This window comes from Pleuronectes platessa, chromosome 4, assembly GCF_947347685.1.
Source record: "Pleuronectes platessa chromosome 4, fPlePla1.1, whole genome shotgun sequence".
Lineage (NCBI taxonomy): Eukaryota > Metazoa > Chordata > Actinopteri > Pleuronectiformes > Pleuronectidae > Pleuronectes > Pleuronectes platessa.
In genome coordinates this window covers 3,984,542-4,012,538 of record NC_070629.1, presented here as the reverse complement: position 1 = coordinate 4,012,538, position 27,997 = coordinate 3,984,542, and the positions used below count along the sequence as shown (strand labels likewise).

At 39.2% G+C, this 27,997-nt stretch overlaps 2 protein-coding genes across 2 annotated transcripts in view; both read right to left on the bottom strand.

Moving 5' to 3' along the window:
- Positions 1-51: 51 nt before the first annotated feature.
- On the bottom strand, positions 52-26,821 carry LOC128437913 (collagen alpha-1(I) chain). Its single transcript, XM_053420204.1, has 42 exons — positions 26,773-26,821; positions 25,956-26,009; positions 25,802-25,846; positions 25,663-25,708; positions 25,447-25,491; positions 19,711-19,764; positions 19,564-19,614; positions 19,382-19,435; positions 18,348-18,424; positions 18,037-18,090; positions 17,887-17,931; positions 17,729-17,769; positions 16,910-17,025; positions 16,717-16,770; positions 16,510-16,563; positions 16,289-16,342; positions 14,638-14,745; positions 14,302-14,355; positions 13,541-13,648; positions 13,392-13,445; positions 13,117-13,170; positions 11,931-11,984; positions 11,779-11,832; positions 11,374-11,478; positions 11,167-11,220; positions 10,230-10,283; positions 10,090-10,143; positions 9,714-9,767; positions 9,577-9,630; positions 9,372-9,425; positions 9,146-9,199; positions 8,325-8,378; positions 8,158-8,211; positions 7,630-7,683; positions 7,504-7,521; positions 7,000-7,053; positions 6,515-6,577; positions 5,305-5,470; positions 5,018-5,124; positions 4,292-4,372; positions 3,997-4,182; positions 52-2,415 (listed from the first exon to the last, which is right to left on the bottom strand). The coding sequence occupies exons 4-42, from the start codon at positions 25,693-25,695 to the stop codon at positions 2,260-2,262; spliced, it is 2,694 nt and encodes an 897-aa protein (XP_053276179.1). The 5' UTR covers positions 25,696-25,708; positions 25,802-25,846; positions 25,956-26,009; positions 26,773-26,821; the 3' UTR covers positions 52-2,259.
- LOC128437912 (collagen alpha-1(IX) chain) overlaps positions 26,740-27,997 on the bottom strand; it is a 27,454-nt gene continuing 26,196 nt past the window's right edge. The window contains exons 21-23 of the mRNA XM_053420203.1: positions 27,512-27,565; positions 27,159-27,266; positions 26,740-26,826 (exon numbers count right to left, since the gene is read on the bottom strand). Of these exons, the coding sequence (XP_053276178.1) occupies positions 26,740-26,826; positions 27,159-27,266; positions 27,512-27,565 (249 nt within the window). The remainder of the gene's footprint in view (positions 26,827-27,158; positions 27,267-27,511; positions 27,566-27,997) is intronic.

Below are 27,997 nucleotides of genomic sequence, written 5' to 3'. Positions count from 1 at the left end.
ATTAGTGATATTTTTCAGGCCAGTTTATTGGAATACACAATGCAGGGTTTCAGACTGTTAGATAAATTATTTATCATGCATACAGATACTATCAACATTTGTAACGACATGAAAAAGTCATAAATATCTGTATGATTAAGATCCTATTTTCCTGATGGATTCCATGCAAAACTGGCGCACAATTGGCCAAAAATGACACCAGATGCAAATCTGCTAATTCACCATAAGAGTAATCTAATAAATAAGTAGGCATCAATGTTAAGTATATTTTCATGGCACCGATTACAGATACAGTTACTAAAGCTCAATTTGCATGATGAAAAAGGCTCTCAGGTAGAGTAGGAAACATCCACCAATTGTCCAGCATGGCAGAGACAATGGTTTTCCACCCTGTGTCAGTGGGTGGAAAACCATTAGAGAATTTGTTGCAGATATATAGGAGGGGTAAAATAAATCAATTATATCTGATTTCAGCTCCCATATAGCATGGATATTAGCTCCACTTGGAACTCACTTAGACACAATATGTATTTTTAAGCATGTTTGATATGATCTGGTTTTACCAGCATTATGGTGTTGTCACTTATGTTATGGAGTATGTCACTACATTTGCACTGGATGAGAATAAGAGCAGCACAGACCACAAGTTATTCTAGCTCATGGGGGTAAGCTCACTTCCCTGAGTGAAACAATACACAGCAAAATTTATTTAAATACATCAATTCATAATCAAGCAACATGCAATTTGAAATAAACTTAGCATGTTCTAATATTTAGTATAGTTAGCTCGGAGTGGGAAGGATATCTGAAGGACGCTAATGAGCCATCCAGGACTATACACATGACTACAACAGCAAAACACGTTCATTTAATGGTTAAAGCTGCACTAATAGATACTTTTATGAGAACTATTGATCAAGTGACTACATGTAGAAAGAGGAGACGATCATACTGTCAGACACACAGAGAATCATCCCTGGACTGCAGTTTCATTTTCAGGCTCTTTTAGCACACTGGTTTGGTTTTCCAGCCGTTAACTCTGATAAGCACACTGTCAGTCTGTTCGGCACCAAACACCAGAGGGACAAAGTTCAACACATGTTGCTGAACAAAGTGCAGCATTTAGAAGCCGGACAAATGTCTTTCTCTGGAGTAGGTGTGGACGAAAATACAAGTCAACTTTGACAGACATTCCTAAGGTTAACACAAACACCAAATAAATGCAAATTCTGCAAATGGAAACGTTGAACATTCTAATAACAACTGGTTACGGTGATAATGTTGCTGTCGTGTTATCACCTTTTCTTGTAGTCCCCAAATGGCCAGGAAATACATTTTAATGCAGCTTTAATTTGTGTACAACATCAGAAACAGGACAATCTGAAATCAACACAATATAAATAAGGAAACATAAAACCAAATAAAAAATCAACAGACAAAAACGCATGACATAAGATGGAGAAACACAGAAAAGACTGACGTGCTATAAACGTAGACTACATGTAAATGTCAAAGAGGTTTATAAAATATTTACAACAGCCACATTATGTATTTACAGTACTTACATTAAACATGGGACAATTTGGACCAAGTTTGTACACATCATACATTTTTAAGAGTTTAAAAAATCAAAATCCCATGGGGGCAAAAAAAGTTGACAATGTCATCTGAAAGGGAACTCTTCTATGATTAGACTTAGATTATTTTCAATGCAAAGTCCAAAATCAGTGGACTTGCTAGTTGGCTTAGTGCGTGTGCATGTACTTGAACACTGGCAAACTTCAATATGAGAGGAAAGACCGGAATAGAGAACATTTACATAAATAAGCAAATTTCACAAACATACACAAATAAAACGTAAAAAATTAAGTTAATATCAGGATATTCAGCTTCAAAATGTCCCGTTTGCAAGCCAAGAGTCACTGTGCAGAGGAAACCTTTAGAAGAGGAGAGAAGCTCAGCATCCTGGAGGGTCTACAGATCACTGTGTGTGTCTCTTGTCCTCTGTGTTTATGTCAAAGAGGTTGTCCCCTATACTGAATTTACACTGCGGACAATGAGACAGCTCAAGACATCCCAAGTAAACTGGCTGGATAACATACTTACATATTAACAAAGTTGGACAACTTTCAAACAAAGCGATGCCAACTCCAAACTGATGTCAAGCTATAAAGGACATTCGAAATGGTTTGAGATACACGGTGCCTGTTCAGATCTTTGGGGCTGCAGCCATCGCACAGATCCAATCCTGCTGAGAGATCAGCTGAAGCATGCTGGTCCAATAGTCAAGCCAAACTCCCAGGTTACTTCTTCGTTTCCAAACACTGCCAGGTCCCTGAGAGGCAGCAGCTGGAGATCTTCACTTTCAAACTGAAAAACGGATTCCCGACCTACTGACTCCAATGTCTCTGACATCTGTGGTAACGGAAGGAAATTCTCAGTGAAATTCAAGTCAAATTGTTTTCTATTTAATTGTTCTTTTGTGTCGTTCTAATGAATATTGATTATTAAATGATTTTTCAACTAATCAAATCAAATTTCATTTGTATAGCCATATTTACAAATCTCAATTTGTCTCATAAATGGCGTTCCTGGTCCCCAGGGGAGGAATCCCTGGTTATCCCTTGTGTGAGAGAGACTTTGCTGTAACTATTCACAACATGACTAACTTCGGGCCTGTTATGTGTTCAAGTATGTCATTGATGAAATGTCTATGCAACGTGCAAGATGATGCAAAGTGTGCAGAAGCCAGGTCAAAATTGTACGCCTCCTTGGTGATCAATAGAAAACATTTAAACCTCAAAGGTTACAAGTAATATTTGTGCTGCATCCATGGTATGGACTAATTTGTCATGTTTCCTGATGTGACCTCAGTTTCTCCATGTCTTTCTGTGTTCTCCCTGTGTCCCCTCCTCCCCTGTGTGTTATTTGTGTGTGTGTGTGTGTGTGTGTGTGTGTGTGTGTGTGTGTGTGTTCTGTGTTTGTGTGTGTGTGTCTACAATACAAATACCCTGGTCTCCTCTCATTCCTCACCGGATTGTTCTACCAGCTCAGTGCCCTTGGCTGCTTTGAACAAACTACTAGTTACTCTACAGATTGTTGTTAGATGCAAACTTCTAGTGTTACTAATTCTCTTTCTTGTGCCGAGGACTGGCAACAGTACCTGCTTCCCCCCTGACCACAATTGGCTTCAAGGACTCTCCAGTCCTCCCTCTACTCGTCTGCCTGCCTGTCTGCCTGCCTCAACCATCACCTACAAGAATCATAAGAGAGCCATTACCTTTTTTGTGTTTATGTCTGAAAATTCAATTCAATTCAATTCAATGTTATTTTATTTGTATAGCGCCAAATCATAATATACATATTATAACCCAATCATTCCGAATGGGTCATCAGGTCTACATTTTAATTTGACCAATATTTTTTAAATATCTGCAGAAATTCCCATCAGCCTCACCTGGAACTAGTGTTTTGTGAGCAAAGTTTAGTATGCTAACATGCTACATCAGCAAGTTAACATTGCCTTTATGAGTATGTTGATGAAAGCATCAATTCAAAATCTAAGCACATCTGTAGAAAACAGAATAAATAATAGAAAATATCAAATACTAAAAGCAAACGACCATAGTTTAAATATAAGTTATGTATTCTAAGTTAGTAAAATTGCTTATCTTCAGATGAAAAATAATAAATCATGTATTACATATATTACATATTACATATTTTTTCTATAAAACTGTTTTTAAATTTCAGTCATAAAGAACAAATAAGGCTGGATCCTTATTGGTACATAGATTATTACTTTCCACAGCACTATTGTTCTTTTAAGACTAATAGATTCATGCCATATTCAAAACACAGAAGCAGGTGTACATTAGATTTTGAGTTGCTAGGAGGATTTAACTTGATACATCTGTACAGGGAGCATTAGTTTCATTGATGGTAGCTTGTCAGTGATCAGATCACAGTGACTGAATAAGCAACAGTGTCAATTACCACACAGTCTGCCATTGACCCCAGGTAACTCTGCCTCCGAGTGTCAGCCAGGAACTTGGCTTCCCTCTCTCTGTGGCTCTGTTTACTTCCTGGCTGACAGGAGTAGGTGATGGTCTGACTGGAGAATCTGCTGTTCAGTCGCAGAAACCTCATCTGCACCACATCTTCTCCTCCTGCATACTCAAACTGTCGGGAAAGGGTTTGCATATCAGACGTGATCAAGTGAAAGGAAGAAAGAAATAAGTCAAATCCATCTCAGAAAAACAAAAAAAGGGAAAATGTGTAAGCCGCTCACCTGGAAGCCATCTTCAACCTGGCTCAACCAGTGAAATGACATGTTGGTGCCAGAATCCTTCAGCCAAGCCTTGATTGGAACCTGTGGTTAGTCATTGATGTTAATGCAGTGCTTAAATGTTTTTTACCATGAACTATAAATGAACACTAAACATGACCTCAGTTTTCAGCATAAACAATGGAAATAATACTGCAATAAAGACTGGCGGTCTGTCAACGTCATACTACATACAACCCTTCATACAAGACTACATGCAATACCAGTCAATCTTGTTCTAGTTTTTACTGAAGTCAATGTAGTTTTATGTTTATAAGGGGTGGCTTGGGCTCAGGAGGAAAACCGAGTTGTCCACTAATGAGAGGGTCCATGGTTTGATCCCCTCCAAGTTTCCTTAGTCAAGATAATGAACTCCAAATTTGAAGAAAAAAAACAACTAAACAAAACTGTTTACCCTGACAAAAGTTGCTAGAGACAGACAGATTGGTATGGGGTTGTTTTTGTCTATTCTTTGTCTATTAAACAACCTATATTTTCTCTCTTATGACAGAGCCTGAATGTTTCCTCTTCTAGGTGCAAAGCTGAGAACATCTGGAAGAAATTAATATCAATCTTCCTATCCAATAGGAAGGTAGGACGAAGGCATCCTTTAAAGGAAACTATTATTAGACGGATGATTCATGAGGATATTCAGATGACCCAAGCCTCATGTTGATGTGTTGTTGATACCTGAGTCTGCTGTGGAGACAGGCAGGTCTTTGGTTCTGCTGTGAAGTCACAATACACTTGAAACGCATCAGCTGGGCTGCCCTGGTTAGGATCAATGTAATACACCCCTGAAAGAAAGATGTACACCTCTGACTATTTATTTTGCATTTAGTAGACTTGCTGACAAACATGGAGGCCACTCTGATCCACAGATAGATCTAGTCAAGTGATACAAATTTGTTTTCTTCTATAAGGTCACATCCTTGTCTTTGTTCAGAGCATCAGTAAATGACCTGTGTCAGTCTCACCGTTAGTGGAGTCTGGGTGAGCCAGCCACAGTTCCAGACACGTAGTAGCTGGATGAAGTTTGCTGCCATCTGGTGGGTTTATGAACCAGCGGAGCTCCCCCTGCAGGGAGTCCAGCAGAGCCTGCACCAGGACCGGGTTGGGCTTGTCCGACACGTACATGAGTTCCTAAGACATTCATTGCAAAGCAGGTAGGGGTTTTACAATGTGCATGGATAAATTATGAAATATGTGATGAAGAAAAAAATGGATTTCGATTTACATATCAAGATTTGTTTACTTGTTATTTGTGACACTACTCACAAATAACCTAACAAAGCAGTTTTACCTAACAAAGCAGTTAAATTATATCTCGGATTGGAGAAATAATAATTTGAGAAAGAAGATATCAGCATAATGCATAAAAGCTCAGCACCGTACATAAAGAAAACAATAAGCACTGCAACATTTCACTTGTTGAGCTTTTTTAAAGCCCCCCCCCCACACACACACATCCCCCCACACACCTCCTCCAGTGACTATACTCCCCCCTCCACTCTGGCTTGGACTTCCACACACTCTCCTCCAACCACTGAACATTTGAATATTTGCACTAGACAGTTTTTTTGTTTTGTAATTTATTTTTACTACAGTATTATCACGCCTATAGCGTATTCATATTTATATATATTTATAAATTTATCTTGCTCATAGTGTATTCATCGTTCTTATATCATACAATACCTCTTAATACTGTACTATTCCATATATTTATTTATACTACATTTTACCATTTATATCATGCATTTAATGCCTGCAATATATTGCAGTTATTCTGCCTGTGTACTATGTGTGTACTGAGTATTCATTAACTAATCTACTGAGGGGCAAACAGTTCTGACTGTAAAGTTGTTTTTATACTACACGTGATGGATGGAGTTTTGACCTCTTCTCTATGCTATACCAGAAATAAATACTCTGCAAACAACATAAACCTTGGACAGCATATACACAACTACATATAGAGACGCTTATGGAGACATGATGAACAACATTTTGTGGTATTGTTGTGGTTATTTTCATCATCTTCTCAACACACTTTTAATGGACTTATTCAAATCCTGTGGAAGGGTAGTGCTATATTTCTGTAGGCATGTACAATATTCAAAGAAAACCAGGACAATGACGCAATAATGTGATCATGGACACTCAACGGCTGTCAATACTATTTACCTTGAGCTGAGTCATGGTGAGGTTGAGTGTGGCCCCTGGGGGCCCAGGTGGGCCAGGCAGACCCTAATAATAAGAATGAGACTGGTAAATACAGGGGCTCATATATGGGTGATGTCACATTTCTGAAACAACTCTGATCAAACTTCTTCATTATGTCACACAACTTATTTTTCGTTAATCCATGGCAATGTAGAGTAATGTTTTTTGTATTTATATAGCGCTTGTCTAGTCTTGATGACCACTCAAAATTCTTTACAGTACAGTTTTTAAATTCACCCATTCACACACACACATTCATACAGTGCATCTATTAGCAGCACTTTGTTGTTCTATGATGGGCAATTCAGGGTTCAGCATCTTGCTCAAGGACACTTTGGCATGCAGATGGGGAAGACTGGGGATTGAACTGCCAACCTTCAAGTTGGAGGACGACCGCTCTACCCCTCAGCCAAAGCCGCCATAGTGAACAATTCATGTATACTCACAGGTAATCCTTTCTCCCCAGTCAGGCCTGGTGGTCCCGAAAATCCTTTCAGGCCCTGTTGATCAGATTTGGCATTGTAATGGAAAATGTTACCATTATACCACACTATATATTATCTTTGTTTATGCATGCTATTTCTCCTTGTGAAACTGTTAAGATGACATTAGAGCCACAAATCTGACTAGGTTCGTCTCCCCCAACCAAGACTTCAGAGAGGCCTTCAACCTGTGTCCAGGAGGCCTTCAGCACGTGTCTATGTCTTATCTCCTGGGATTTGAATATTCACTCAGAATGCAGAATGCTCTTCCCATGCTGTGTGATTGTCTGAAGGTCAAATTTCCATCACAGCATCAATTACAAATACAATCAGAACCAATCAGTAAACCAGTTGCCTGTTCCTATATTGTAGCATGTGATATATGCAGTATATATAATAAAGAAAAACATATTTTAATCAGAGTTTTCAGGAAACAACCTCATCCAGTCTAGTTTTGGTTTTACCCACCTTGTGTCCAAATAAACCCTGAAAACAAAGAAGCAGATGAGCACATGTTCAGAGTGGTGACAGATTTTTTTCAAACATCAGATCAGTTATTATTGATGAAAATATCAGTTTTTGGAGATGACTTACAGACAGCCCAGGCAGGCCTGGAGATCCCTGTCTACCTGGAAGGCCGATGTTGCCCTGGGGCACATGTCAACACCAATTTGTGATTACAGAAGAGAAAAGAATGACACAGAACTCACAGTTCATCGAAAGCTCCTACGATGAATTCATAATCGTTTTTGACAACATTGACACAATTCCTTCGTAACAAAGACATATCTACAAATATATTGGCCACTGGTATCAAGGAATTTGGTATTAAATTCAACATAGTCTATACATGTACATTTTAAATAATAAATAACCCCCTAAATAATAACTACCTGAATAATAAATAACTAGCTACACCTCCAACATGTCATCACTGTGGAGTTAAACTGACAGGCTGTGATCACAATGCCATAGGTGCTGAAAACTAGTCTTTTTGTATGAGTTATGTTAAACAATAATATAATAACTTCTCATGTCAATTGTGTATTATCTTGACATTTTTGTAAATTATTAAATCCAATTATCGTATGTTTCATATGATGTGTTTGAGTATCCTTTTACCTGCTCTCCCTTTTCACCAGCTCTTCCTGGCTCTCCAGTGGAGCCTTGTATTCCCTAAAAAAGCAATATTGTACATAACAAAATATAAAAATTCATAATAGGACGATTTGGTTGGTATATTTTTTAAAGAAGCTTTCATGGAATATTGCAATGAAACATAAACTCACCTTTAACCCCTCTCGACCAGAAGGGCCATCAGCTCCTATATCCCCAGATTCTCCCTGCATAGAGGAGGTACACAGGAAATTATCTTAAAAAACAAATACAACAATGACAGAGTAATAAGAAGAGATGGACTCAGTGATTTTCACATTTGTCTACAGGTCTACATTTACCAACATGTAATCTAGATCAGGATAAAGGAAAAGATGTGGATACAGGTGTAAATGCATGCAGCATGTATTGCGTTCAGGTCACTATTGGACAGTTCCCACCATCTGGAGGTGATCTGGCTGGCAGTGTTTTCAGATTTGAAATATGAATGCATTCACCAATTATGATGCCTCTTTTGCTGCCTAGCAAAAAGTAGTACAGGGGCTAGCAAAATGTCCCCTCATCAAAAACTATTTAAAAGTGATGACCTCCATCCACCAGTTCAAAACCTGGCAGCTCCACATCACTAATTTGTGTGTTGATATCTGATCACAATGCAGGCACAATGGAGATAATGAGAAGACAAATAAATACTAGGTGCAGATTGAATTTTGCTTTATTGTACCTGATTTATCTGCAGTCAGTCAGTCGTTTTTATCCTTTTTTTCAAAGAAAGTCACTACCAGTACAAAATGATTTACTATATGTGAACTTTAGGTAATTAATCATTATTAAGCGCCTTCTTTAATTACGTACTTTACTTATCTTATGAGATATGTTGTATGCTATCACCATTGAAGTACTTTTTCTATCGATAAATTAAATTACCACTAACCTTGACAAATAAATTATAAATAAAGTAGCAAAATGTAAATAAGTAAGTCAAAAAACCTACCTTTAAGGCGGGTTGACCGGTTTGACCTTTTTCTCCACGAGACCCAGTCTTGCCCTTCAGGAAATATTGTAAAAGACAAGATCAATTTGTAATTATTATATTTTTCAACTAAATGAAGTCAAGGTATGACCGACACAAGAAGACAAAGACACAAGGCACAACATTTATACTGTTGATATAAAGATAAAGGGGCTGAAAACCTGATGGGGTTATAAAGACAACTTACATATGTTCCGTGTCTTCCTGGAGGACCAGATGGACCCGGATCTCCTATCTTCCCCTGTCGGGCGAGAGAAAGACTTGATTCAATACAATACACTGATTTACCTGAAATCATTTTAAGCAAAAGAAGAAGCATTAAAGTCAAAGTTAAGATTTATACAGGTAAACAGCTCAGGTACAGATTGTCAGGATCAATAGCCTCAACTGACCTTTTCACCTCGTCTTCCGCTCAAACCACTACTACCAGCTTTCCCTCTTTTCCCCTTTAAAAGAAAGAGGACAAATTAGAGTTCAGGATGTGGATTCATTGTCACATTCATGTTAGATGTCAAGTGTATCATCCTACCCTCCTCCCAGTGCGTCCGTCCTTCCCTCGACGTCCACTTCTGCCATCATCCCCCTGAAATAAATCCATACATTTTTTTGTCTAAATAGTCATATCAGCATCATAATGTATTCAATACTTTCTGTCTTCCCTACCCGGTCTGCATCACTCAAATCCACTGGTTCACAAACAGATCAATATAGTTTCAGGTTTTAAAGGGTTCAGTAATTTCCTGAAACAGTGGCACACTATTTTTTTGAAAAAGTTTAGCCAACAGGGGAAATAGTGCAATTATTTAAAATGAAATTGGTTTATGTGAGAAAAATAGTATATAAAAGTGTATAACATCAACAAAGTGCTGCATTGTGGTACACACAGACACAGGGTTTGAACTGACCTTTTGACCTTTTTGTCCTTTCCTTCCCATCAGTCCAGGAACACCTTTTGGTCCCTGAAGGCGATACAGATGAAGATGGTCAGTACCACTATAATGCTTGTGTATTGTGCTATATGTAAATGTGTGGAGGTACCACTAACCTGAGGCCCTTGAAGGCCAAGAGGGCCCTGGAGCCCCAAGTCACCGACTCTACCCTTGAAAAGGCAAACACAACAGGCTGGTTGTTATATCAGGCTTTAAAACACTAATGAAGGGGTTATTTGTTAATGTTAGTGTGTTGGTGCAATGACCACAAAAGTCCCCTCTCTTCTTTTTTGGTAAATTCAGTCAAGAATCAGGTGACTGCTAAAGGCTTTACTGGGGATCATTCAATATGAATAAAGAACCTTAAAAGATTTTTTCTGTGAAGGTGGTGGACTCCATTAAGCAATAAATCTTTTAAATAATGTCTACAAGACCTGTGAGCCTGAGACCCAGGTTTGAGTTTTGACTGTGTGACACAGTGAGCCCTGGAGACCAGAAGTCGTACCTGTAGAGTTACATGTTTAAAGTTCATGAAGGAAATCAACCAGCAGCTTAATTATAAATCGCCTTATTAATTAATGAATTCTTCAATGCATCTTTTTAAAACTAAGTGTAGGCCATGAACATCCATGTTCAGGTACGATGTTTTTCAGGGCATTATCAGTCTGTCTGCTGGTCCACGACTTTGGTCAGGTTGAAATATCTGATTTGAGGGATAACCATGAAGTTTTGTACAGAAAGCAGTGTCCAGACTTTAGTAATGTCATGATTTGTCCCTGTTACTTTGTGAAACCTTTTGTTTGGACATGTTTTGTATACATAGACTTTGAATAAATCCAAATATGCTCTGGTAGGTTCACTGTTCAACATCAAAAAGCCTTTCACCAACCCCATCTTCATGACGCTGACATTGTGCAACCTATATTGTTTCCATTATCTATGTAATTCTTACAAATCACCATCTTAATGCCTAAATGCTGTTGTGCAGTTTAGGATTATCTGGAAACCCCTAATCTATTATGATGCCCCTCCAGCTGTGGGTCTTGGTTTTACCTCTGGTCCTGGTAATCCTGAAGGACCCTTATTTCCTGGCAGGCCATCAGGACTCTGCGAACAGTAAAGTGACCCATCACCATCTGGTGTTTACACATTTAAGAAATCTTTTGGAATTAAGATAATCATTTAAAGAACAATTACATTTTCTTACTAACCAACACTCAAGCTAAAATCTTGGATTTGTATAAAAGGCCTTTTCATCACCTCTCCTTGCCGGCCTGTCTCTCCAGGCTCTCCTCTTGGCCCCTCGGATCCAGGAGATCCCTTTGCACCAGGGTTGCCAGGTCGTCCTCCAACTCCTGATGAACTCTGAAGCACAACAACATCCTCAGTTATGATTTGGTGACATGCAATGCAAAATCTTTATTTTACAAAAGGTAAACATCAACACGTAGACCTTTAGCTTGTACAGGTTCAGGCGCTCTTTTATAAAGGAGGATTTCACCCAGAAATAAAAATGATTGGGGTAAGAGAAAAAGAAAAAGATAAAATGGAAAATAAATTATTATTGTAAGTTATTTTTTTGAATATATTAAAACTGAGATTGTCCAGTAGTGGGTCAAATTAATAACTTTTTTACAAATTTGTCATGTTGTTCTATTCACGTACTGGTGTTCCAGATTGTCCCATGTCACCTTTCACACCTGGGCTTCCTGCCACACCCTGTAGTTAGACAGAGCACAGAGGGGATGTAGCACTGGTAATAGATGGACTGTTGCTTCACATCATACATATAAGTATTCAGCAGGAGTGCTCTGTACCTTAGGACCTGGAGTTCCCTCTTCCCCCATCAAACCAGCAGGACCCGCATCTCCCTGTAAACAGAGTATGTCCACTTTATCAAAAAGTTACTTCATTCAACACACACATGTCCACACTGCACGCTTCTCTTCATTCTGTCTGGGAAACAAACCCTTGCTAATGTGGTTGGGTGACTTAGTCACAGGGACAGCTCTCAGTATGTGTATACCCAAGACACATAGGGGACACATTTGAGATCCGACCACATCCGTAGGTGATCACAAAAGAAGGATCACCTATCAGCTGATGTCCTCTGACCCGCTTCAGTTAAATACTGAACCAAAATAATTGTGTCACTTCCCAGTGTTTCCCAAACATGGATTTATTTGCAGCCATCACCATAACAAAATTGCTGCTAATAGATGCACTGTATGAATGTGTGTGTGAATGGGTCAATGTAAAACTGTACTGTAAAGCGCTTTGAGTGGTCATCAAGACTAGAAAAGCGCTATATAAATACAAAACCATTTTTTTTAATATATATATTTTTTTACAATAACATTAAAACCAATGATACGTACAGATTTTTTAATAATGGATAAAATCTTATTGCAACAATGAAATGGTCAAATGTGTTTATTTTCTTATAGAGCAGTGAAGGGAGATCAGATCACAGCTGGACACAGGACATACTTTCTAATGTCAGATTTTAACTGATGTTCATTTGTGATCCAATCACTCAGGATGGATGTTGAGATCAGGTTTGAGCAGGGCCTCATTGATGAGGGCAAAAGCCACCGTTCTGTAGAAAAATGCCCACTTAATATAAGGCAGGAGAAAAATTAAGAAGATGTCTTCCTAATTTAGTCTTTTGAACATTAAAATTACCTCCTTGTTTTTTGCTGATGAAGAGATACTCCCAGATAAACCTAGAGTGACAATCCTGCCAGAACAACACCCATTTGATTGAACTCAAGATTGTTGAAGCCTCATAGGAACAGAACACTGGAATATCTTTTTGCCCTGCATTTCAGTGAACTCATGTTAGGAAGAAGTGGTTTCATGGCCAATATGAAGAGGAATGATTAGAGTAACCAGTAATTCTGTCAACATATAGCATGTGAGATCTGTGTTAACAGAAACTTAAAAAAATCTAGTCCTATGATTTGAAAACATTACATTGCTCCTGAGTATGAATTTGTCTACCCTTTGTCCTGGTGGCCCATGAGGTCCTGGAATCCCCAAAATACCTGGAAACCCCTGAAAAAAGATTAAGAAAGGTAAACTGACATTCCCTCAAGGTGTTCTTGAGATATTGTGTTCAAGAATGAGATGGAAGGACAGACGAAAACCCCCAAAACATTACACTTCTGGCCACTGGCTGTCGCTGGCATAGAGTCATAACAATGACGCCTGTTCTTCAAAGTATTGGACTCAATACAATGATGAATTCACTTTCTTTAGGTCAGATGGTAACTTACCTGTAGTCCTAATAAGCCCGATGGTCCAACCGTTCCCATCAGGCCTCCTTGACCCTGAAAGTAGAAATACATGGTGATGAGAACAGATACTGTGGACAAACCTATGATAATATTGATTGATTAATAAGGAGGTATTGAGGCTCATATACCATTTGGCCTGTAAAGCCCTTTTCTCCTTTTGACCCTCTCCGCCCTTTAATGCCCAAAACTCCTGGAGGCCCCTCTGACCCCATTGGTCCAGGATTTCCAACATATCCCTGTGAAAAACACATCATGGTTTACTGAATTTAGCAGAACTCTGTATATGCCACTTCAATGCCACTTCAATGATCTACATTTTACTAATTAAGTGACCTCTAAATTCAATCAGCTACACTAGTCATGAGCAATGGGTACCTCACTGGTGTGAAACACCCAGTGTGGTTCATTAAACAAAGTCTTTGAGTTCTGATGTAAATTAATCTTTCACTCCATCTCACTTTTTAAAAACATTCAGGAAAGATCTTCAGATTCTTTGGGACTGACAAGAGAATTTGTAGACAAAGGGTTAGATTGTGATTTCAATGTGCCAAATAAAAACCAAGTCACAGGTCTTCTGCTGCTGTAAATATAAATACAAGTATTTGAACAGAATCAATATTGGTAGATACTCAATTGTATCCGGAAATTATCTATAAATGACATTTTGTATATAGTTTTGTCACTTTGTAGACCTATTTTCAAAATGTGAAAAAAGCCTAATTAGATGTAATGTTATCTAATCTGTAGCAGTAAAATGTGGAAATGTCCAAGTAGAATAAATACTTACATGCAGAATATGTGTACAGGAGTATAATAGATGACCTAGCTAGAATAACTGGATGTCATAAGTTTATTGAAACAATAAACGAATGAGGGAGATGGTACTAACCTTTGCTCCTTTGACACCCCGATCCCCAGGTGATCCAGGCCCTCCAACATCTCCCTGCACAGAGAAACGATGTTGAAGAAAGAACCAGAAGGGCTCCACCACCAATTCAACCAGTGACTCAATAAAAGTAGAGCTAGCTGACAGTAATTCAACATTTTGGGGGGGTTTTAGCCTGTTGATGTTGCTCAGACAAAAAACATGGTATCTTATGAAACTAAAAGTAAAATATCATGATGATCAACTTTTTCAAAAAAATAACTGGCAGAGAGATCATTAACTATAGTTCTCCGTTCAGCTCAACTTAAAATCGTTGGAAGGCATGACAATAGATCTAACCTCTTTGCCCCTCTGGCCAGGCCCACCCTGCAGCCCCCGGGATCCCTGAGGTCCTGGCTTTCCCTTTGGTCTCTTGGGTCCTGGATGTCCCTGAAGACCCGGAAGTCCCTGTTTCACCAGGACAGTTCAGTGTTTGACAGTTTTCAGACGTTGTCCTCTGTGACCGCCTGACTAATTTACATGTTGCTGAATGTATGTTATCATTTTATTTGCCTCAACTCAGGCATACTGGGATAAAGGTTGGCTGGTCAGATAAAGTTGGGAACCCCATCCCGCTGAATAAACTTTTCTGATGTCACACAGGTGTCTGTGTTAGCAATTATCTATTTCTGAAATGCCTTCATGCTCTGCCAATGGAGGTGAGAGGGGACACAGGTATATCTACATTTCTTTATTTTGTTTCATACTACACAACCTTTACTTAAAATGTAATAAGACAAATCTATCAAGATGTTCCTGGAGAGATTTTCTGAATGTATGTGCCATTATCCACATTTTCAACACAGCTGGAATTTTTACTGTACCTTGTCCAGTTCATTATTGCATATTATTGCATTCATATGCTTTTCAGAAGCCAAAACACCAAGCACCAGTTTGTGATACTCACAGACAGTATTTTATAACTCTGGAAAGTTATCATTTTAGATACTGTTACTTTCTTTGTTCCAACTGGGGCAGATAGAGGAAATATGCCATTCACACTAAGAATCGTGCAGTATTATTCAATGGTGTCCTCTTCTGTGCCAACTGACAGTGAGTGAGACGGCTGTGTGTTTTCACATTTGTTTCTTAATTGCTCTGAATATAGACTCATGACAGTATAGAAAACAGAAGTATATGCCATTATCATCCATAACAGATTTTTTCTTAAATTGTTTAAACCAATCGATGCAACAAAGGTGCCTCTGCAAGAATAAGAAATGAAGGGGAACTTGTTTTCATGGAACATTTGCACATGGGGAGACGATCATTGCCATGACAACAGCCAAAAATGAATGTGTAAACTCTGTTGATTGATTGATGGAAATTGACACAGTCGTCTGAAAAAGGGTAAATGGATAGGGTTCCAACTGTGTACTTAAATTACATGTAAAATAAAGCTGTACAGTTTTGTAATGTTTTAAAGTTTTGTGCATACAGAAATTTGTGCCTGTTTAAAAACTGTTTTGTAAATCTACACGTTTTCTATGTATCAATATAGTGTGGAGTCGTTCAATTAATAAAGATTTATCATCAACCATTTATGAATATGTTTAATGAGTGATGGGTCAAAAGTGAGCGCAGCCACGATATAATATAATATATAATAACCAAAACATCTTGTATGGTGGCTAAGTCAATGACAGGAGCACCGGATGAGACATGAGAGATACATTTTACATTTTACAGCAGCTAGCTGGATTATTTGATCTATTTGCACTACACACTGGTTGTGTGTTCAGGGGTTGTTTTCCCATTGTCTGCAGAGGCAACACCTTGCTGAGAACACGTGGCAGTGAATATTGTACATCCCTGTTGCAATGAAGTGTACAAAACATGTGAAACACTGCTTTTCAGTCTCTTATTAGGTTCATCTATAAATAAAAGATAATTTATTAAATATATAGTAATACAGTCAGTGTGTGGGTGTTTTATTAAGTAAGACACAGACCTGGTCACCTTTTGCTCCAGGAATCCCGTCTTCTCCACTTGTCCCTTGAGGACCCTAGCATGACAAACATTATCACATTTATCATAAACACAGTGACATTTATAACAAGGTTCCTCAGTATTATATACAACGAGTTGCATTTCTAAAATATTGAAGATAACAAGGTTTAGAACAATGCAGTATATCAGAATAAGAGCAGTGTGTTCAGTGTGATAACAGACCTGCTGCCCATCCAGTCCTGGAGCACCAATGATCCCAACAGGGCCAATTGCTCCCTATGAACAATAATCAACACATCTTAATATTACTGAAATCTCAAGGGTTGGACTTGATTCAATTTTCTATTGAATAATAACCTTTTATATTGCAACTAAAGCACCTGTTACCCAACATTCATAACATAAAAAAAAAATACTGGAATCAGTTACCTGCTCTCCTTTTTCTCCGGCCTGACCCATCAGCCCAGTAATTCCTGATGTTCCCTAAATCAGTAGACAAACGATCTTGTAGTTAACATGCACTTCAGTATATGATATGGTAAAACATGACAATAGGAGTATAGGCAGGGCAGCAGTGCAGAATTTTATATCAATATATAATGAAGAGGATGGTGAAAAGTACCCACTCACTGGAAACCCTCTGAGTCCAGCTGACCCTGGTGGCCCTGGTGACCCCTGATCCCCTGGAGAGCCAGGGCTCCCCATGCCGCCCCCTGGTCCAGGCTTGCCTGGAGGACCCTGAAAAAATGTATATATATATATATTTTAAAAAGAATATCATCATGATATTCAGATAAGGAAAAAATATATCATCAGACTGTATTCTCTGTATTCTTTGTGTGCGTGTGTGTGTGTGTTTATCACAAACAATGTGATAGTGATGAAGTGTTTCATTTAAAAATAATCCCAAATCCCTGGATTTTACTTCCAAAACTTTTTTAAGGCACTAAAACGTTTATGTAGACTGTTTACTCTATATACCTACTGCAATCTATAGACCAGCAGAGTTTAGGCAAATTAGCCTGCTAACAACTGATTGGCTACAACAACCTATTCTACTGCAGTACACCAAACAGCGTTAATGCAGAAAATGGTCCATTGACAGAGATGCTCTATAAAACGACCAACACTTCAACAACATGGTGGATATTTAAATTGTGCTGGTGTTAACCGGAAAAGGCGCAAACACCAGTAACAAAGTGAATTCCAAACACCTGATATGTTAAACTTAGTTACTGCAATTACTGACTGGCTGAAATAAAATCCTGGAAAACTTGACCAATCATTCATGTTGAGCCTGCAAGCTCAACTCCAAAGGTTCCTGTCCTTTTAGGGGGGTAAAAATGTAATTAAGACAGTGGTCTACAAAGGCTCCTAGTTCCCAGGGAAAGTTCCTGTGGTGGAAACGCTGCTCATGAGTCTGTTCGACATACTCACTGACAGCCCTTGAATGCCTTTGGGCCCCAACTCTCCATGACGGCCCTAAGATAAAGAGATGAAACAGCTGCGTCAGGTTACCCTTTAACATTATGGCAGTTGATGATGTCTTATCACCTTATCACCAACTATCTTATGGGTGTATAGAAGTCAAGTTCTCACCTGAGGCCCTGGAGGCCCTCTCTCACCAGGATGACCCTGTAGACCCTGAGAAGACAATGATTTAGGAGAGGCTACAGACAAGAACAACCAATGTGTATGTACATCTAGTTGTTCGAGTGGACATCAAAACATTGGACCAATCACACTCACTGGAGGTCCAGTCTTTCCACGACTCCCCGGAAGTCCTCTGACACCAGCATCTCCCTTCACAATAGGTAAGAGATAGCAATACAATCATGTTTTGGAATAATGAAGCTCCTCAAATCCTTTAGGATACAAACATATCCACTGGTTGGCAGCTTCATCAACTTAAAATACTAATATCTGAAACTTTCTATTGAAGCACATCCTGGTGGGTTATGAGAAAAAAAAAAACTATTTACTGTGGCATTTGCTGGTTAAGTAATCCATACTATATACATTATGTTTGCACTGATCAGAATCAGATTTCATGATGTCACAGTGCAGGAGTATCTAGGCTCACCCTTTGTCCCATGTGGCCTGGTGCCCCAGTCAGGCCCACTGATCCGGGGGAACCCTGTGGGGGAAGTTGACATTTCATGTTTACATTCCCATGAACCTTTAAACCAGTTACTAATGCAATTCGGCACAATCAATTAACCGATCAAATTATAATTGTATAGCCCATATTCACCAATCTCAATTAGTCTAATAGGGCTTTAACAAGGTGTGACATCCTCTGCCCTTAACCCTGTAAAATTAAAAAGCTTGAAAAAAAATATATTGTTATTTGGTTTTTAAATAATGCCACAATTTAGCATAACATTCCAATAGCACTGTCTAATGGACTCTGTCCCCATTCCTTATTGATTCTAAGCAGAATTGTACTATATTTGTACTAGAAAGAAGACAAAAAGGAGTAGCAGGCAGCATGCATTCGCAGATCTTTGAATGATATTATTTTACATGATTTCAGAGATCTAAAATAAATAATGAGTTGAGACAAAACAGCTCCAAGTAACCTTTGTGAAAAACAACTGAAACCCTTTGTTCAGACTTGTACTTGTATCCATTAGCACATTTACACTCACCTGTCCACTCCCCTGGACGTACCCTACTCTTCTATCATCTTCGTATCAGTTTACCAAATATGACATATTTTTTATAATGTCTGTATGTTCTGTTCTCCATCTGTTTACCACAATACTTTTAAACCATATCTTACTGGTGATGAAGTAGGAAGAAAATAAAGGGATATGTTTTTACATATGCAATATAACTCCCCCAAGATGCATAAAAAGGCTTTTGGGAAAAAATGGGGGAATGCATATTTCTTGCTCTTCAAAAACAAATGTAAAACTTAATTGAATGATTAACCAACATAAATACCCTTATGATACAGAGTAAACAACTACTGCAGTCAACCCCAAGAAGAGTGAACCTTTTCATTTTCCAGTTTGATCAAATCAGAGCATAAGAGAGATTTACTATCTTCTGAACATTCATTTAACAAGCCTGATGAATGGTCACTTACATACATGCCCACTGGACCCTGGGGGCCCATCATTCCTGGTTTTCCTGTGAAGCCCTAAAAAGAGATATTAAATTAAATGATTCATATGTTTATTAAACATCTGCAAGTTAAAAATGTTAAACTTAAGCTTATGTTGATGCCACCGAAATTAACTGTATTCATGCTTTATATTAGAGTCTCACCCTCTCCCCAGCTGGTCCAGGGATTCCATTTTCCCCTGGCTTTCCAGGAGCCTGTTTAAGTCACAGATGAGTCATTTCAGAATGTTCAGAAACCAAAATGAACACCCTGGTTTGGAAATATGATCATTAGAAGAGGTTTTGACCTACTTTCACTCCTGGACGACCTGTCTGCCCTCGCTCACCAGCCACACCTGGAAACCCCTTCACCATAGAGAAACCAAAGCTTCTTTTACCAATGCATAACAACATGATTCAGTTTGCTCATGAAGGTGCTAGACAGGGGTTATTATTCCCACCGGAGGTCAAGGTCACTGCACTGGATTAAGGCTTCAATCTTATGCAACAGTACAATATTTCGGATTTTGACGAAACTTGCTATGCAGCCTTCGGGGTAAAAATCTGCAAGATCAGGAGAAAGCAATGGCTGCCATTCAACCAAAATATCTTCACAAAGCATCCGTCCTTAGTAAATATTGACTGTAACTGAGAAGTTCTCCAAACAACCGAAATCTTGGTAGATATCTTAAGACTTTGGGAATAGGCCTACCATATAACATTTTTAGTTTAGCCTATAGAATCTGCTGCACACAGATTTATACATGTCGATTGGGCTGCTTCCCTCTGTTCATTTCCGAGTGGACAGAAACCATGTATAACTACATGCAGTGCAGGTGTACTATCTCTCTGAATTTCTAGTTATATACAGTTGTTACTTTATAGATTTTGGTTCTTGGGACTTTCCAGAATTCGATTAAAGCTTTAGGCGACTTTCCCTAACATAGTTTCCACATGCAAAAACCGTTTTGGTACCTTTTGTCATTGAACTTCCTTTCAAATATGTGTACCGCACAAAATCAAATCGTATATTATCTCAAAGAACTTTACATTCTGTCAGGTGACAGGAGAGCCGTCAGGTGACAGGAGAGCCATCATGGCGGAGTGAGGACGTCCTGTGTAAAACTCTCCTCATTTATTTTGCACTTTATTCTGCTTAAAACACGTGCTTAGTTTTTAGTTTTTAGTTTAAAGTCAAGTTGCAATCCTTTTCTGAAAACCTCTACCCCGTTACTCGTAACCGTTGGACCGTAAAGATGTCAAAAAAAGCCGGTAGAGGGAAACAAACTGCAAAGAACGACGAGGCCACGCCGCCCGAAGCCGGTGCTGGAATTCAAACGTCGGACAATCCGAGCTTGGAACTAACGCGGGCACTGAAAGAACTACGAGATGGCATCAGAGAGGATGTTGCTGAGGTGAGGGACGAGATACTGTCAGAACTACGCTCATCTGTTCCCACCCTCCAAACAACCGTCTCCATCCACGTGGCTAAAATTGCAAACATCGAAACCTCTCTGACAGATGTGGATCAGAGAGTGACACAGCTTGAAACTTCCCACACCGCATTGCAAGCTGAGAACGTAAAGCTACATGCCAAACTGGACACTCTTGAAAACTTCTCGAGGAGGAACAATATAAGGGGGACTGGTCTGGAGGAGAAGATTGAAGGAGATCACCCCTCTGCCTTCATAGAAAAGTTCCTGACCGAGATGTTTGGAGAGGACAATTTCACTCGCCCACCCGTAGTGGACCGTGCCCATCGCACGTTGAGACCGCCACAACCGACAGGCCATCCGCGGGCTATGGTGGTGCGCATGCACTATTACCAGACCAAGGAGCAGATTCTGCGGATGTCATGGGAGAAAGGGCAGATGAAATACAGAGGAGCCAATATCAGCTTTTACCCCGATCTCAGCGCGGACTTACTACGCAGAAGAACCGCGTTCCTACCTGTTAAGATACAGCTTCGGGAGGCAGGGGTGAAGTACTTTCTGCTACATCCAGCAAGGCTCCGGTTCTTTTTTAACGGGAAAAAATACGAGTTTGAAACTCCAACCGAAGCATCTGCCTTTGTCAAGTCCAAGATTCTAACAGCGGTGACAGCAGAAAACGACGGAGAATGACGGTATGGAGGCTCAACACAGCCAGTGCAAGACTGTGACAATGTAATGTTACTTTATTATTTCTACTGCCATGTCTTCTAATGTTATTTATTTTTACTTATTATTATTAAGATGTATGTATGTGTATATATATGTATGTGTGTATATGTATATATATTATTATTATTTTGTATTATTATTATTATTATTATTTATTTTTTTACAGGGCTAATACTGTAAAATTAACGTTCAATGGCCTGCTTGTAGAAGATGGGATGACAATATTACCTCCTCATATTATTTGGACTTGTTTTCACCTAGGCACAAAATCAGAAGCTTTAAATGTTTTCTACGTGAGTCTGATAGCTAAAATGTGTCAGGCAGGATCTAGCCCAGTGACAAATACCAGATAGATATCTTATCAAAGGAGGTAAACAGCATAATAATTGACTGTTTAAACGTTATCTTATGTTAAGAGGAGGAGAGTTAGGTGCAAGTGATGTTTTAGCTAATATGCACCTTTTCGCACTTGTTTTTTGGGGTATTAATGCACTTAGGTTGGGTTAGTGCTGGCGGAGGGGGGGGAAGCCTCCTTTTTACTTTTTTGTCTTTTTGTAATGTACATGTCGCATCTTTTTGTTTTTTGAATGTCTTATCATCTACGGCCATCCTTTTTTTTTGTGACACCCTCTATACTACACAGAGCAATGTTCTATCTTCCTGTCTCATATATGCTATTACAGCACATCTCTGGAAAATATGAGTAGAGTTAGGAATAGTGGTAGAAAAGTGAAGCTCATCTCTTGGAATGTGAACTCCCTAAATCACCCTGTGAAGAGGAACAAGGTACTGGCACATTTAGGTCAACTTGGGGTAGGGGTAGCCTTCCTCCAAGAGACACACTTACGAAGTGCAGATGTTTTAGGTATTCAGAGGAGTTGTGTGGGAAAAGTCTTTCATTCCAAGTTTAACGCTAGAGCCAGGGGCGCAGCTATTCTTATACACAAAAGTGTCACCTTTGCTAGTGATCAGATAATTGCAGATACGAATGGCTGCTTCATCATAGTCACCGGCCAACTTTTCAACAAACCTGTTATTCTCGCAAGTGTATATGCTCCAAACTGTGATGACAGCGCTTTTATTAAGTCCTTTTTCTCTACTGTCCCTGAACTTGTAATATCCTTAGATGCAGAGAAGGCGTTCGACTGGGTGGAGTGGAAATAATTATTTATTATCATGAAATTTGGCTTTGGTGATGAATTTATATCCTGGGTTAAATTGTTGTACGCCTCTCCCTTAGCGTCTGTCCACACTAATGACTCTCACTCAAAATATTTTCCATTACATAGAGGCACGAGACAGGGCTGTCCTATGAGTCCCCTGCTTTTTGCTCTGGCGATTGAACCGCTTGCGGCTTCTATTCGTCAATGCCAGGCAATTGAAGGAATAACTCGAGGAGACACAACACACAAGCTTTCGCTCTATGCTGATGATTTACTTTTGTACATTGCTAACCCAGTATCCTCTTTGCCGCACGTCCTGTCTACTTTGGAACGATTTGGAAAGTTTTCAGGTTACAAACTGAATTTAGAAAAAAGTGAACTTTATCCCATAAACAAAGCAGCTCTCGATATCCCAACCCCAGCCTTCCCATTCAAGAGAGTGTCTTCCCATTTTAAATACCTTGGGGTGGTGGTGCTGCGGTCTTTTCACAAGTTGTATAAATTAAACATCACACCATTACTGGATCAGTGCAGGCAGGACATAAACCGCTGGCGCACGTTACCTTAATCATTAGCTGGCCGGATCAATCTAATTAAGATGAATGTTCTTCCTAGGTTTATGTATTTGTATCAATGTATTCCGATTTTCATTCCTAAAAAACACTTTTCTACACTCGACCAAATACTATTTGCATTTATATGGGATAACAAGACCCCCGGTATTCGCAGAACTTTTTTACAAAGGCCAAAAAAGTTAGGAGGTATGTCAATGCCTAATTTTCTTCACTATTACTGGGCTTGCAATGTTCAAAAGGTCATAATGTGGGCTAATAGTGGTGCAGATGTGGAAACCCCCGCTTGGGTTAAATTGGAATATTTTAAATTACAACTCCGTTCACTGGTAACAGCTCCCTTGCGTCTTAAGTCTGGTTCTTTTAAAAACCCTGTAGTGGCCCATACTGTGAAGATCTGGGTACAATTTCTGAAGCATTTCGGCCTGCAGAGTGCATCAATACAGGCACCTGCTCTTGCGAATCATCTTTTCACCCCTTCCAAGTTAGATCTGGCCTTTCGGGCCTGGCATGGTAATGGGATTAGACTTGTTAAGGATCTCTATGTTAACAAGGTGTTTGCTAAATTTGATCAATTGTCAGAGAAATACACGTTGCCCCGTTCCCATTTCTTTCGATATCTACAGATTAGGCACTTTGTACAAAGGAGTTACCACCCTTTCCCTGAGCAACCCCCAAGCACGCCCTTAGATAGTCTCCTAGGATGTAAGACTGGTCTCAAGGGCACCATCTCTTGGATTTATGGGGAGATTGACGCAATAAACCCACAGTCCCTGAATAACCTAAGGAAAATTTGGAAACAAGACCTAGACCTTTCATTTGCTGATGGTCAGTGGGCTTCAATCCTTGGCCGGGTTCACTCCTCTTCCCCCTGTGCTAGGCACGGTCTAATACAGTTTAAGATAGTTCATTGTCTCCATTTCACCAAAGAAAATTAGCAAGAATATACACTAATACTGATCCCACATGTGACCTATGTAAGCTAGCCACTGCAACCTGGCTACACATGTTTTGGCTATGTTCGAGCCTCCAAACATATTGGGAAAAAATCTTTGCATCGCTTAGTGACATCTATCACATGACGATTGAACCTCAACCTGTCATAGCACTCTTTGGGGTGATGCCTGAAGGCCCAGCAGGACCGGTCGGCATGCATGTTGTGATCGCCTTTACCACCCTGCTAGCTCGGCGCCTTATTCTCCTTAACTGGAAGAGGCCGGTGCCACCATCCCATACAAGATGGCTTAAAGAGATCATGTTCTACTTGAAGCTTGAAAAAATTAAATATACACTGAGGGGAGTCACAGACACATTTGAAAAGGTATGGAGGCCTTTCTTACATATTATGACAATTTAACCCAAATAACAGACTGGGTCTATTCATAATATCTTTAGTATAGCACAGTGCAGAGTGTACATTACATGTTTATTTATTTATTTATTGTTGTTGTCAAGGGGATACTGGGTTGGGGTGGGGGGAGGGCACATGGGACGGGAATCATGTAGAATGTATTCCAAATGCTGACTGTGAATTATCCTTATAAAACCCCAATAAACAGAAAAAAAGGAGAAATGCACCACAGGGACAAATTCGTTGCGAACTGCTTTCCATTGTGTGTGTAATTTATGTTATGAAGATGGAGATTTCCTACAGATCTTACAGATATCAAGTCAGTGTTCATTATAGTGTTAAAGCTCAGAGGTGAGCTCTTAATCATAAAACCTGTCACGGACTGGAAAGTGTGTTCGAGACAAGAGACAATTTACTTGCTGTTTAATGTGGCAATTCTAATATCCACAGATTTGCAATTTTATAAATTGGAAAAATCATTTTATTATTATTATATATATATTTTTTTTTTTTTTTATTTGTACTTTTTTCTCAACACATTAACTGTGATTATGCCTGCAATTGAAATGTGATGCATTCTACGCTGCTCTTCTAATTTACTTTATCATGAAATGTATGTTAACCAAAAAGAATAATAAAAAAAAAAAAAGAACTTTACATAGAAAGATCGAAACTTTGCAATATTGTAACCTCCAAGCAAGGAATTTATCTTTTGTTGTCTGCTTGTATCCTTATTACCTGCTCATAGCCCCCCACCCCACCCACCCCCTCCCTCCCTCTGATATAAAAGGAAAACTTACTCTGTCTCCCTTAGGGCCAGGAGAGCCAACAGAACCAGGAGCACCCTGCACGTAAGACACATTGTATTACAATGTATCTGTTAATGTCAATACATTTGCATCGCAATGCTGTAAACAAATGTTTTGATGGCTTGATATGGAGCTGACTGAGAGTGAGGAATTAAACAAAAACAGAATTTTACGAGATGAAAAGTTATAAAATGGGAACCTGTGTACCAGGCTTTCCTTCTGGTCCCTCAGTCCCAACATGGCCTCTGAAACCCTGTCAAAATACACACAAACAAACACACAGATATAGCTTAGAGATTAGTAGAGCAGACTTGATGAGCTGGACTTGAGCTTGTTTTGTTCTTACTAGAATGCCAGGTAATCCAAACAGGCCAGGAAGTCCCGGGCGACCCTGTACAATGACAATTAGATAAAAACAGCTTTTAATACAATTAATGTATTTGCAGAGCAAAAATATTATATTGATTATTTTGATTTCATACACTCCCAGTTATAGTTACCCTTTGTCCTTTGAGTCCTAACTTCCCATTTTGTCCTGGGGTTCCTCTGTTGCCCTTAAATATGGACACATTCAACTTTAGACTTTAGACTGATATGCTAAAAAACATTTTCTGAGAAATCAAAGATTACGATGACATCACTCTCTCTAGCAATGTTACAGTGAGGGGAAGAAAACGCTGGATCCACCCCCTTTAATCCGGATCTGCACCAAAATTGTGTGGGTCCTATACCACACCATCCCAGTTTCATGGTAATCTGTCCTATAGTTTTTGTGTGCTGCTGCAAACTAACAAACAAACATACAAACAAACGCAGATGAAAACATAACCCCCCTGGCAGAGGCTGATATTATAAATATATTGTATTGTTAATAATTTAATGAGCAATTGATAGTGTAGATATTTAATTATTATCATTATTACACACTAAAAGCAAATTTTTACTGAAGACGAATGAATATACTCCTTCTAGTGACAAACCAGTGTGCACTAGAAGGAGTATATTCATTTTCACTTGTCGCTATCTGTCAGAGGTCAGTCTCAGTGCTTTTCAGTGGAAACAAAACCTGCCAGTGGACAGCTCACATTCTTATTGTTTTACACCAGCTACTAAATACTGATCGTATCATTGTTAAGCTATAGTGGCAGTAAGAGTGGCACTAAAATTAGCGGTGCTAACAGGAGCATCAGCAGAGGTCATCACATGGGTCAAAAGTCTGTGCTCAGTGCAGTTCAACAAAACAAATGTCCCAGCAGTGACAGATATGGCTCAGTTTTATTAGCTTCACTTGAGCAGGCACCAATAAAAGCCTCTGACCTTTGGCCCTTGTTTCGCAACTGCTCCCTGGAGACCAGCTTCCCCATCCTCACCCTAAGGAGATATAACATGGATATAACATAGTCATTCAAACGATTGCATGCTCCTCTACCACACTATAAATGCGAGAAAATGTGAGATCGCACAATGTTTACACCTTATGAGACCTCTTTATTATGGCTACAAGCAAATCTAAGATGACAAAGATGCAGGTTCTTTTACCACACTGTGGCTAACAACAGGATATTTAATAATTATATCAGCAAAATGGATGTTTCTCTACCAATTGTACAACAGTTCTATTAGTCCCAGTCAGTTCAGTGGGATGTTTTTTCATACCGACTTTGATACATAATCTAGTACAACAATGAGATCATGATATGTACCTCTGGTCCTCTGGGCCCAGGTTGACCTCTCACCCCTAGAGAGCCTGAGGTGCCACGTTCACCCCTCTGTCCCTGAAAACCCTGGATTCCTGGAGCACCGGGTGGGCCCTAGGGGAACAATAAGTTCAGAGGATTAGTTATATGAAAGGTGCCGTATGAGGTTACGTGACATACCATTGAAAATTAGGGAAATATAAGCACTAACATTGCAGTATAGCTGTCATTAGACAAAAACTCCGGTTCAAGACTACATAATACCCTAAATATATTGATATGTAATAAGAGAGTTCAGCAAAACATTTACGTAGTTTAATTGTACAGTTGATCACCAATCACCAATGTCTTCCTCTTACTCTGTCTCCTTTGGGTCCAGCCTCTCCGTGGTCACCATCCCTTCCTCTGAAGCCCTACACATAAACAGAACAATCTTCTTTAGTATCTTTACTAGATGTCACATGGTTTTTTATGCTGACTGATTTAGAAATCATTTTTAGCTCTATTCAGTTCAACTTGTCCTTAACCCCCTAAACAAGACTGACATTTAAAAGGACACCGTTTTCAATTAAAGTTGCAATTATTTTTTATTATTAAAACAAAATGCATTGGAGTGGTCACTCTCATCAGTGTTTCAGCTGTTTTAGGGAGAAAGCTCTGATAAACCCACTGTGCTCTTCTGATTGCCCTGCCATTGTCACACTGTCGGCTAAAAAGCTGAACTTATTTCCTGATGAGTTTTTCGCAAGTTTGGTTGAGACTAGAGCAAACTATAGTTTGGTTGTAAATAAAGAAACAGGACAAACGTAATGACTGACAGCTGTATGGTAAAGTGTGTGTATTAG

Excerpts from the sequence above, each read along its gene's own strand:
- LOC128437913 (XM_053420204.1), bottom strand. The coding sequence starts at position 25,695 with ATGTTGGGACTGAGGGACCAGAAGGAAAGCCTG. Across the intron at positions 19,615-19,710 it reads CAGGTCGTCCAGGAGTGAAA|GCTCCTGGAAAGCCAGGGGA; the intron begins GTAGGTCAAAAC and ends TGACTTAAACAG. Across the intron at positions 10,284-11,166 it reads CAGGATTACCAGGACCAGAG|GGTAGAGTCGGTGACTTGGG; the intron begins GTAAAACCAAGA and ends TGCCTTTTCAAG.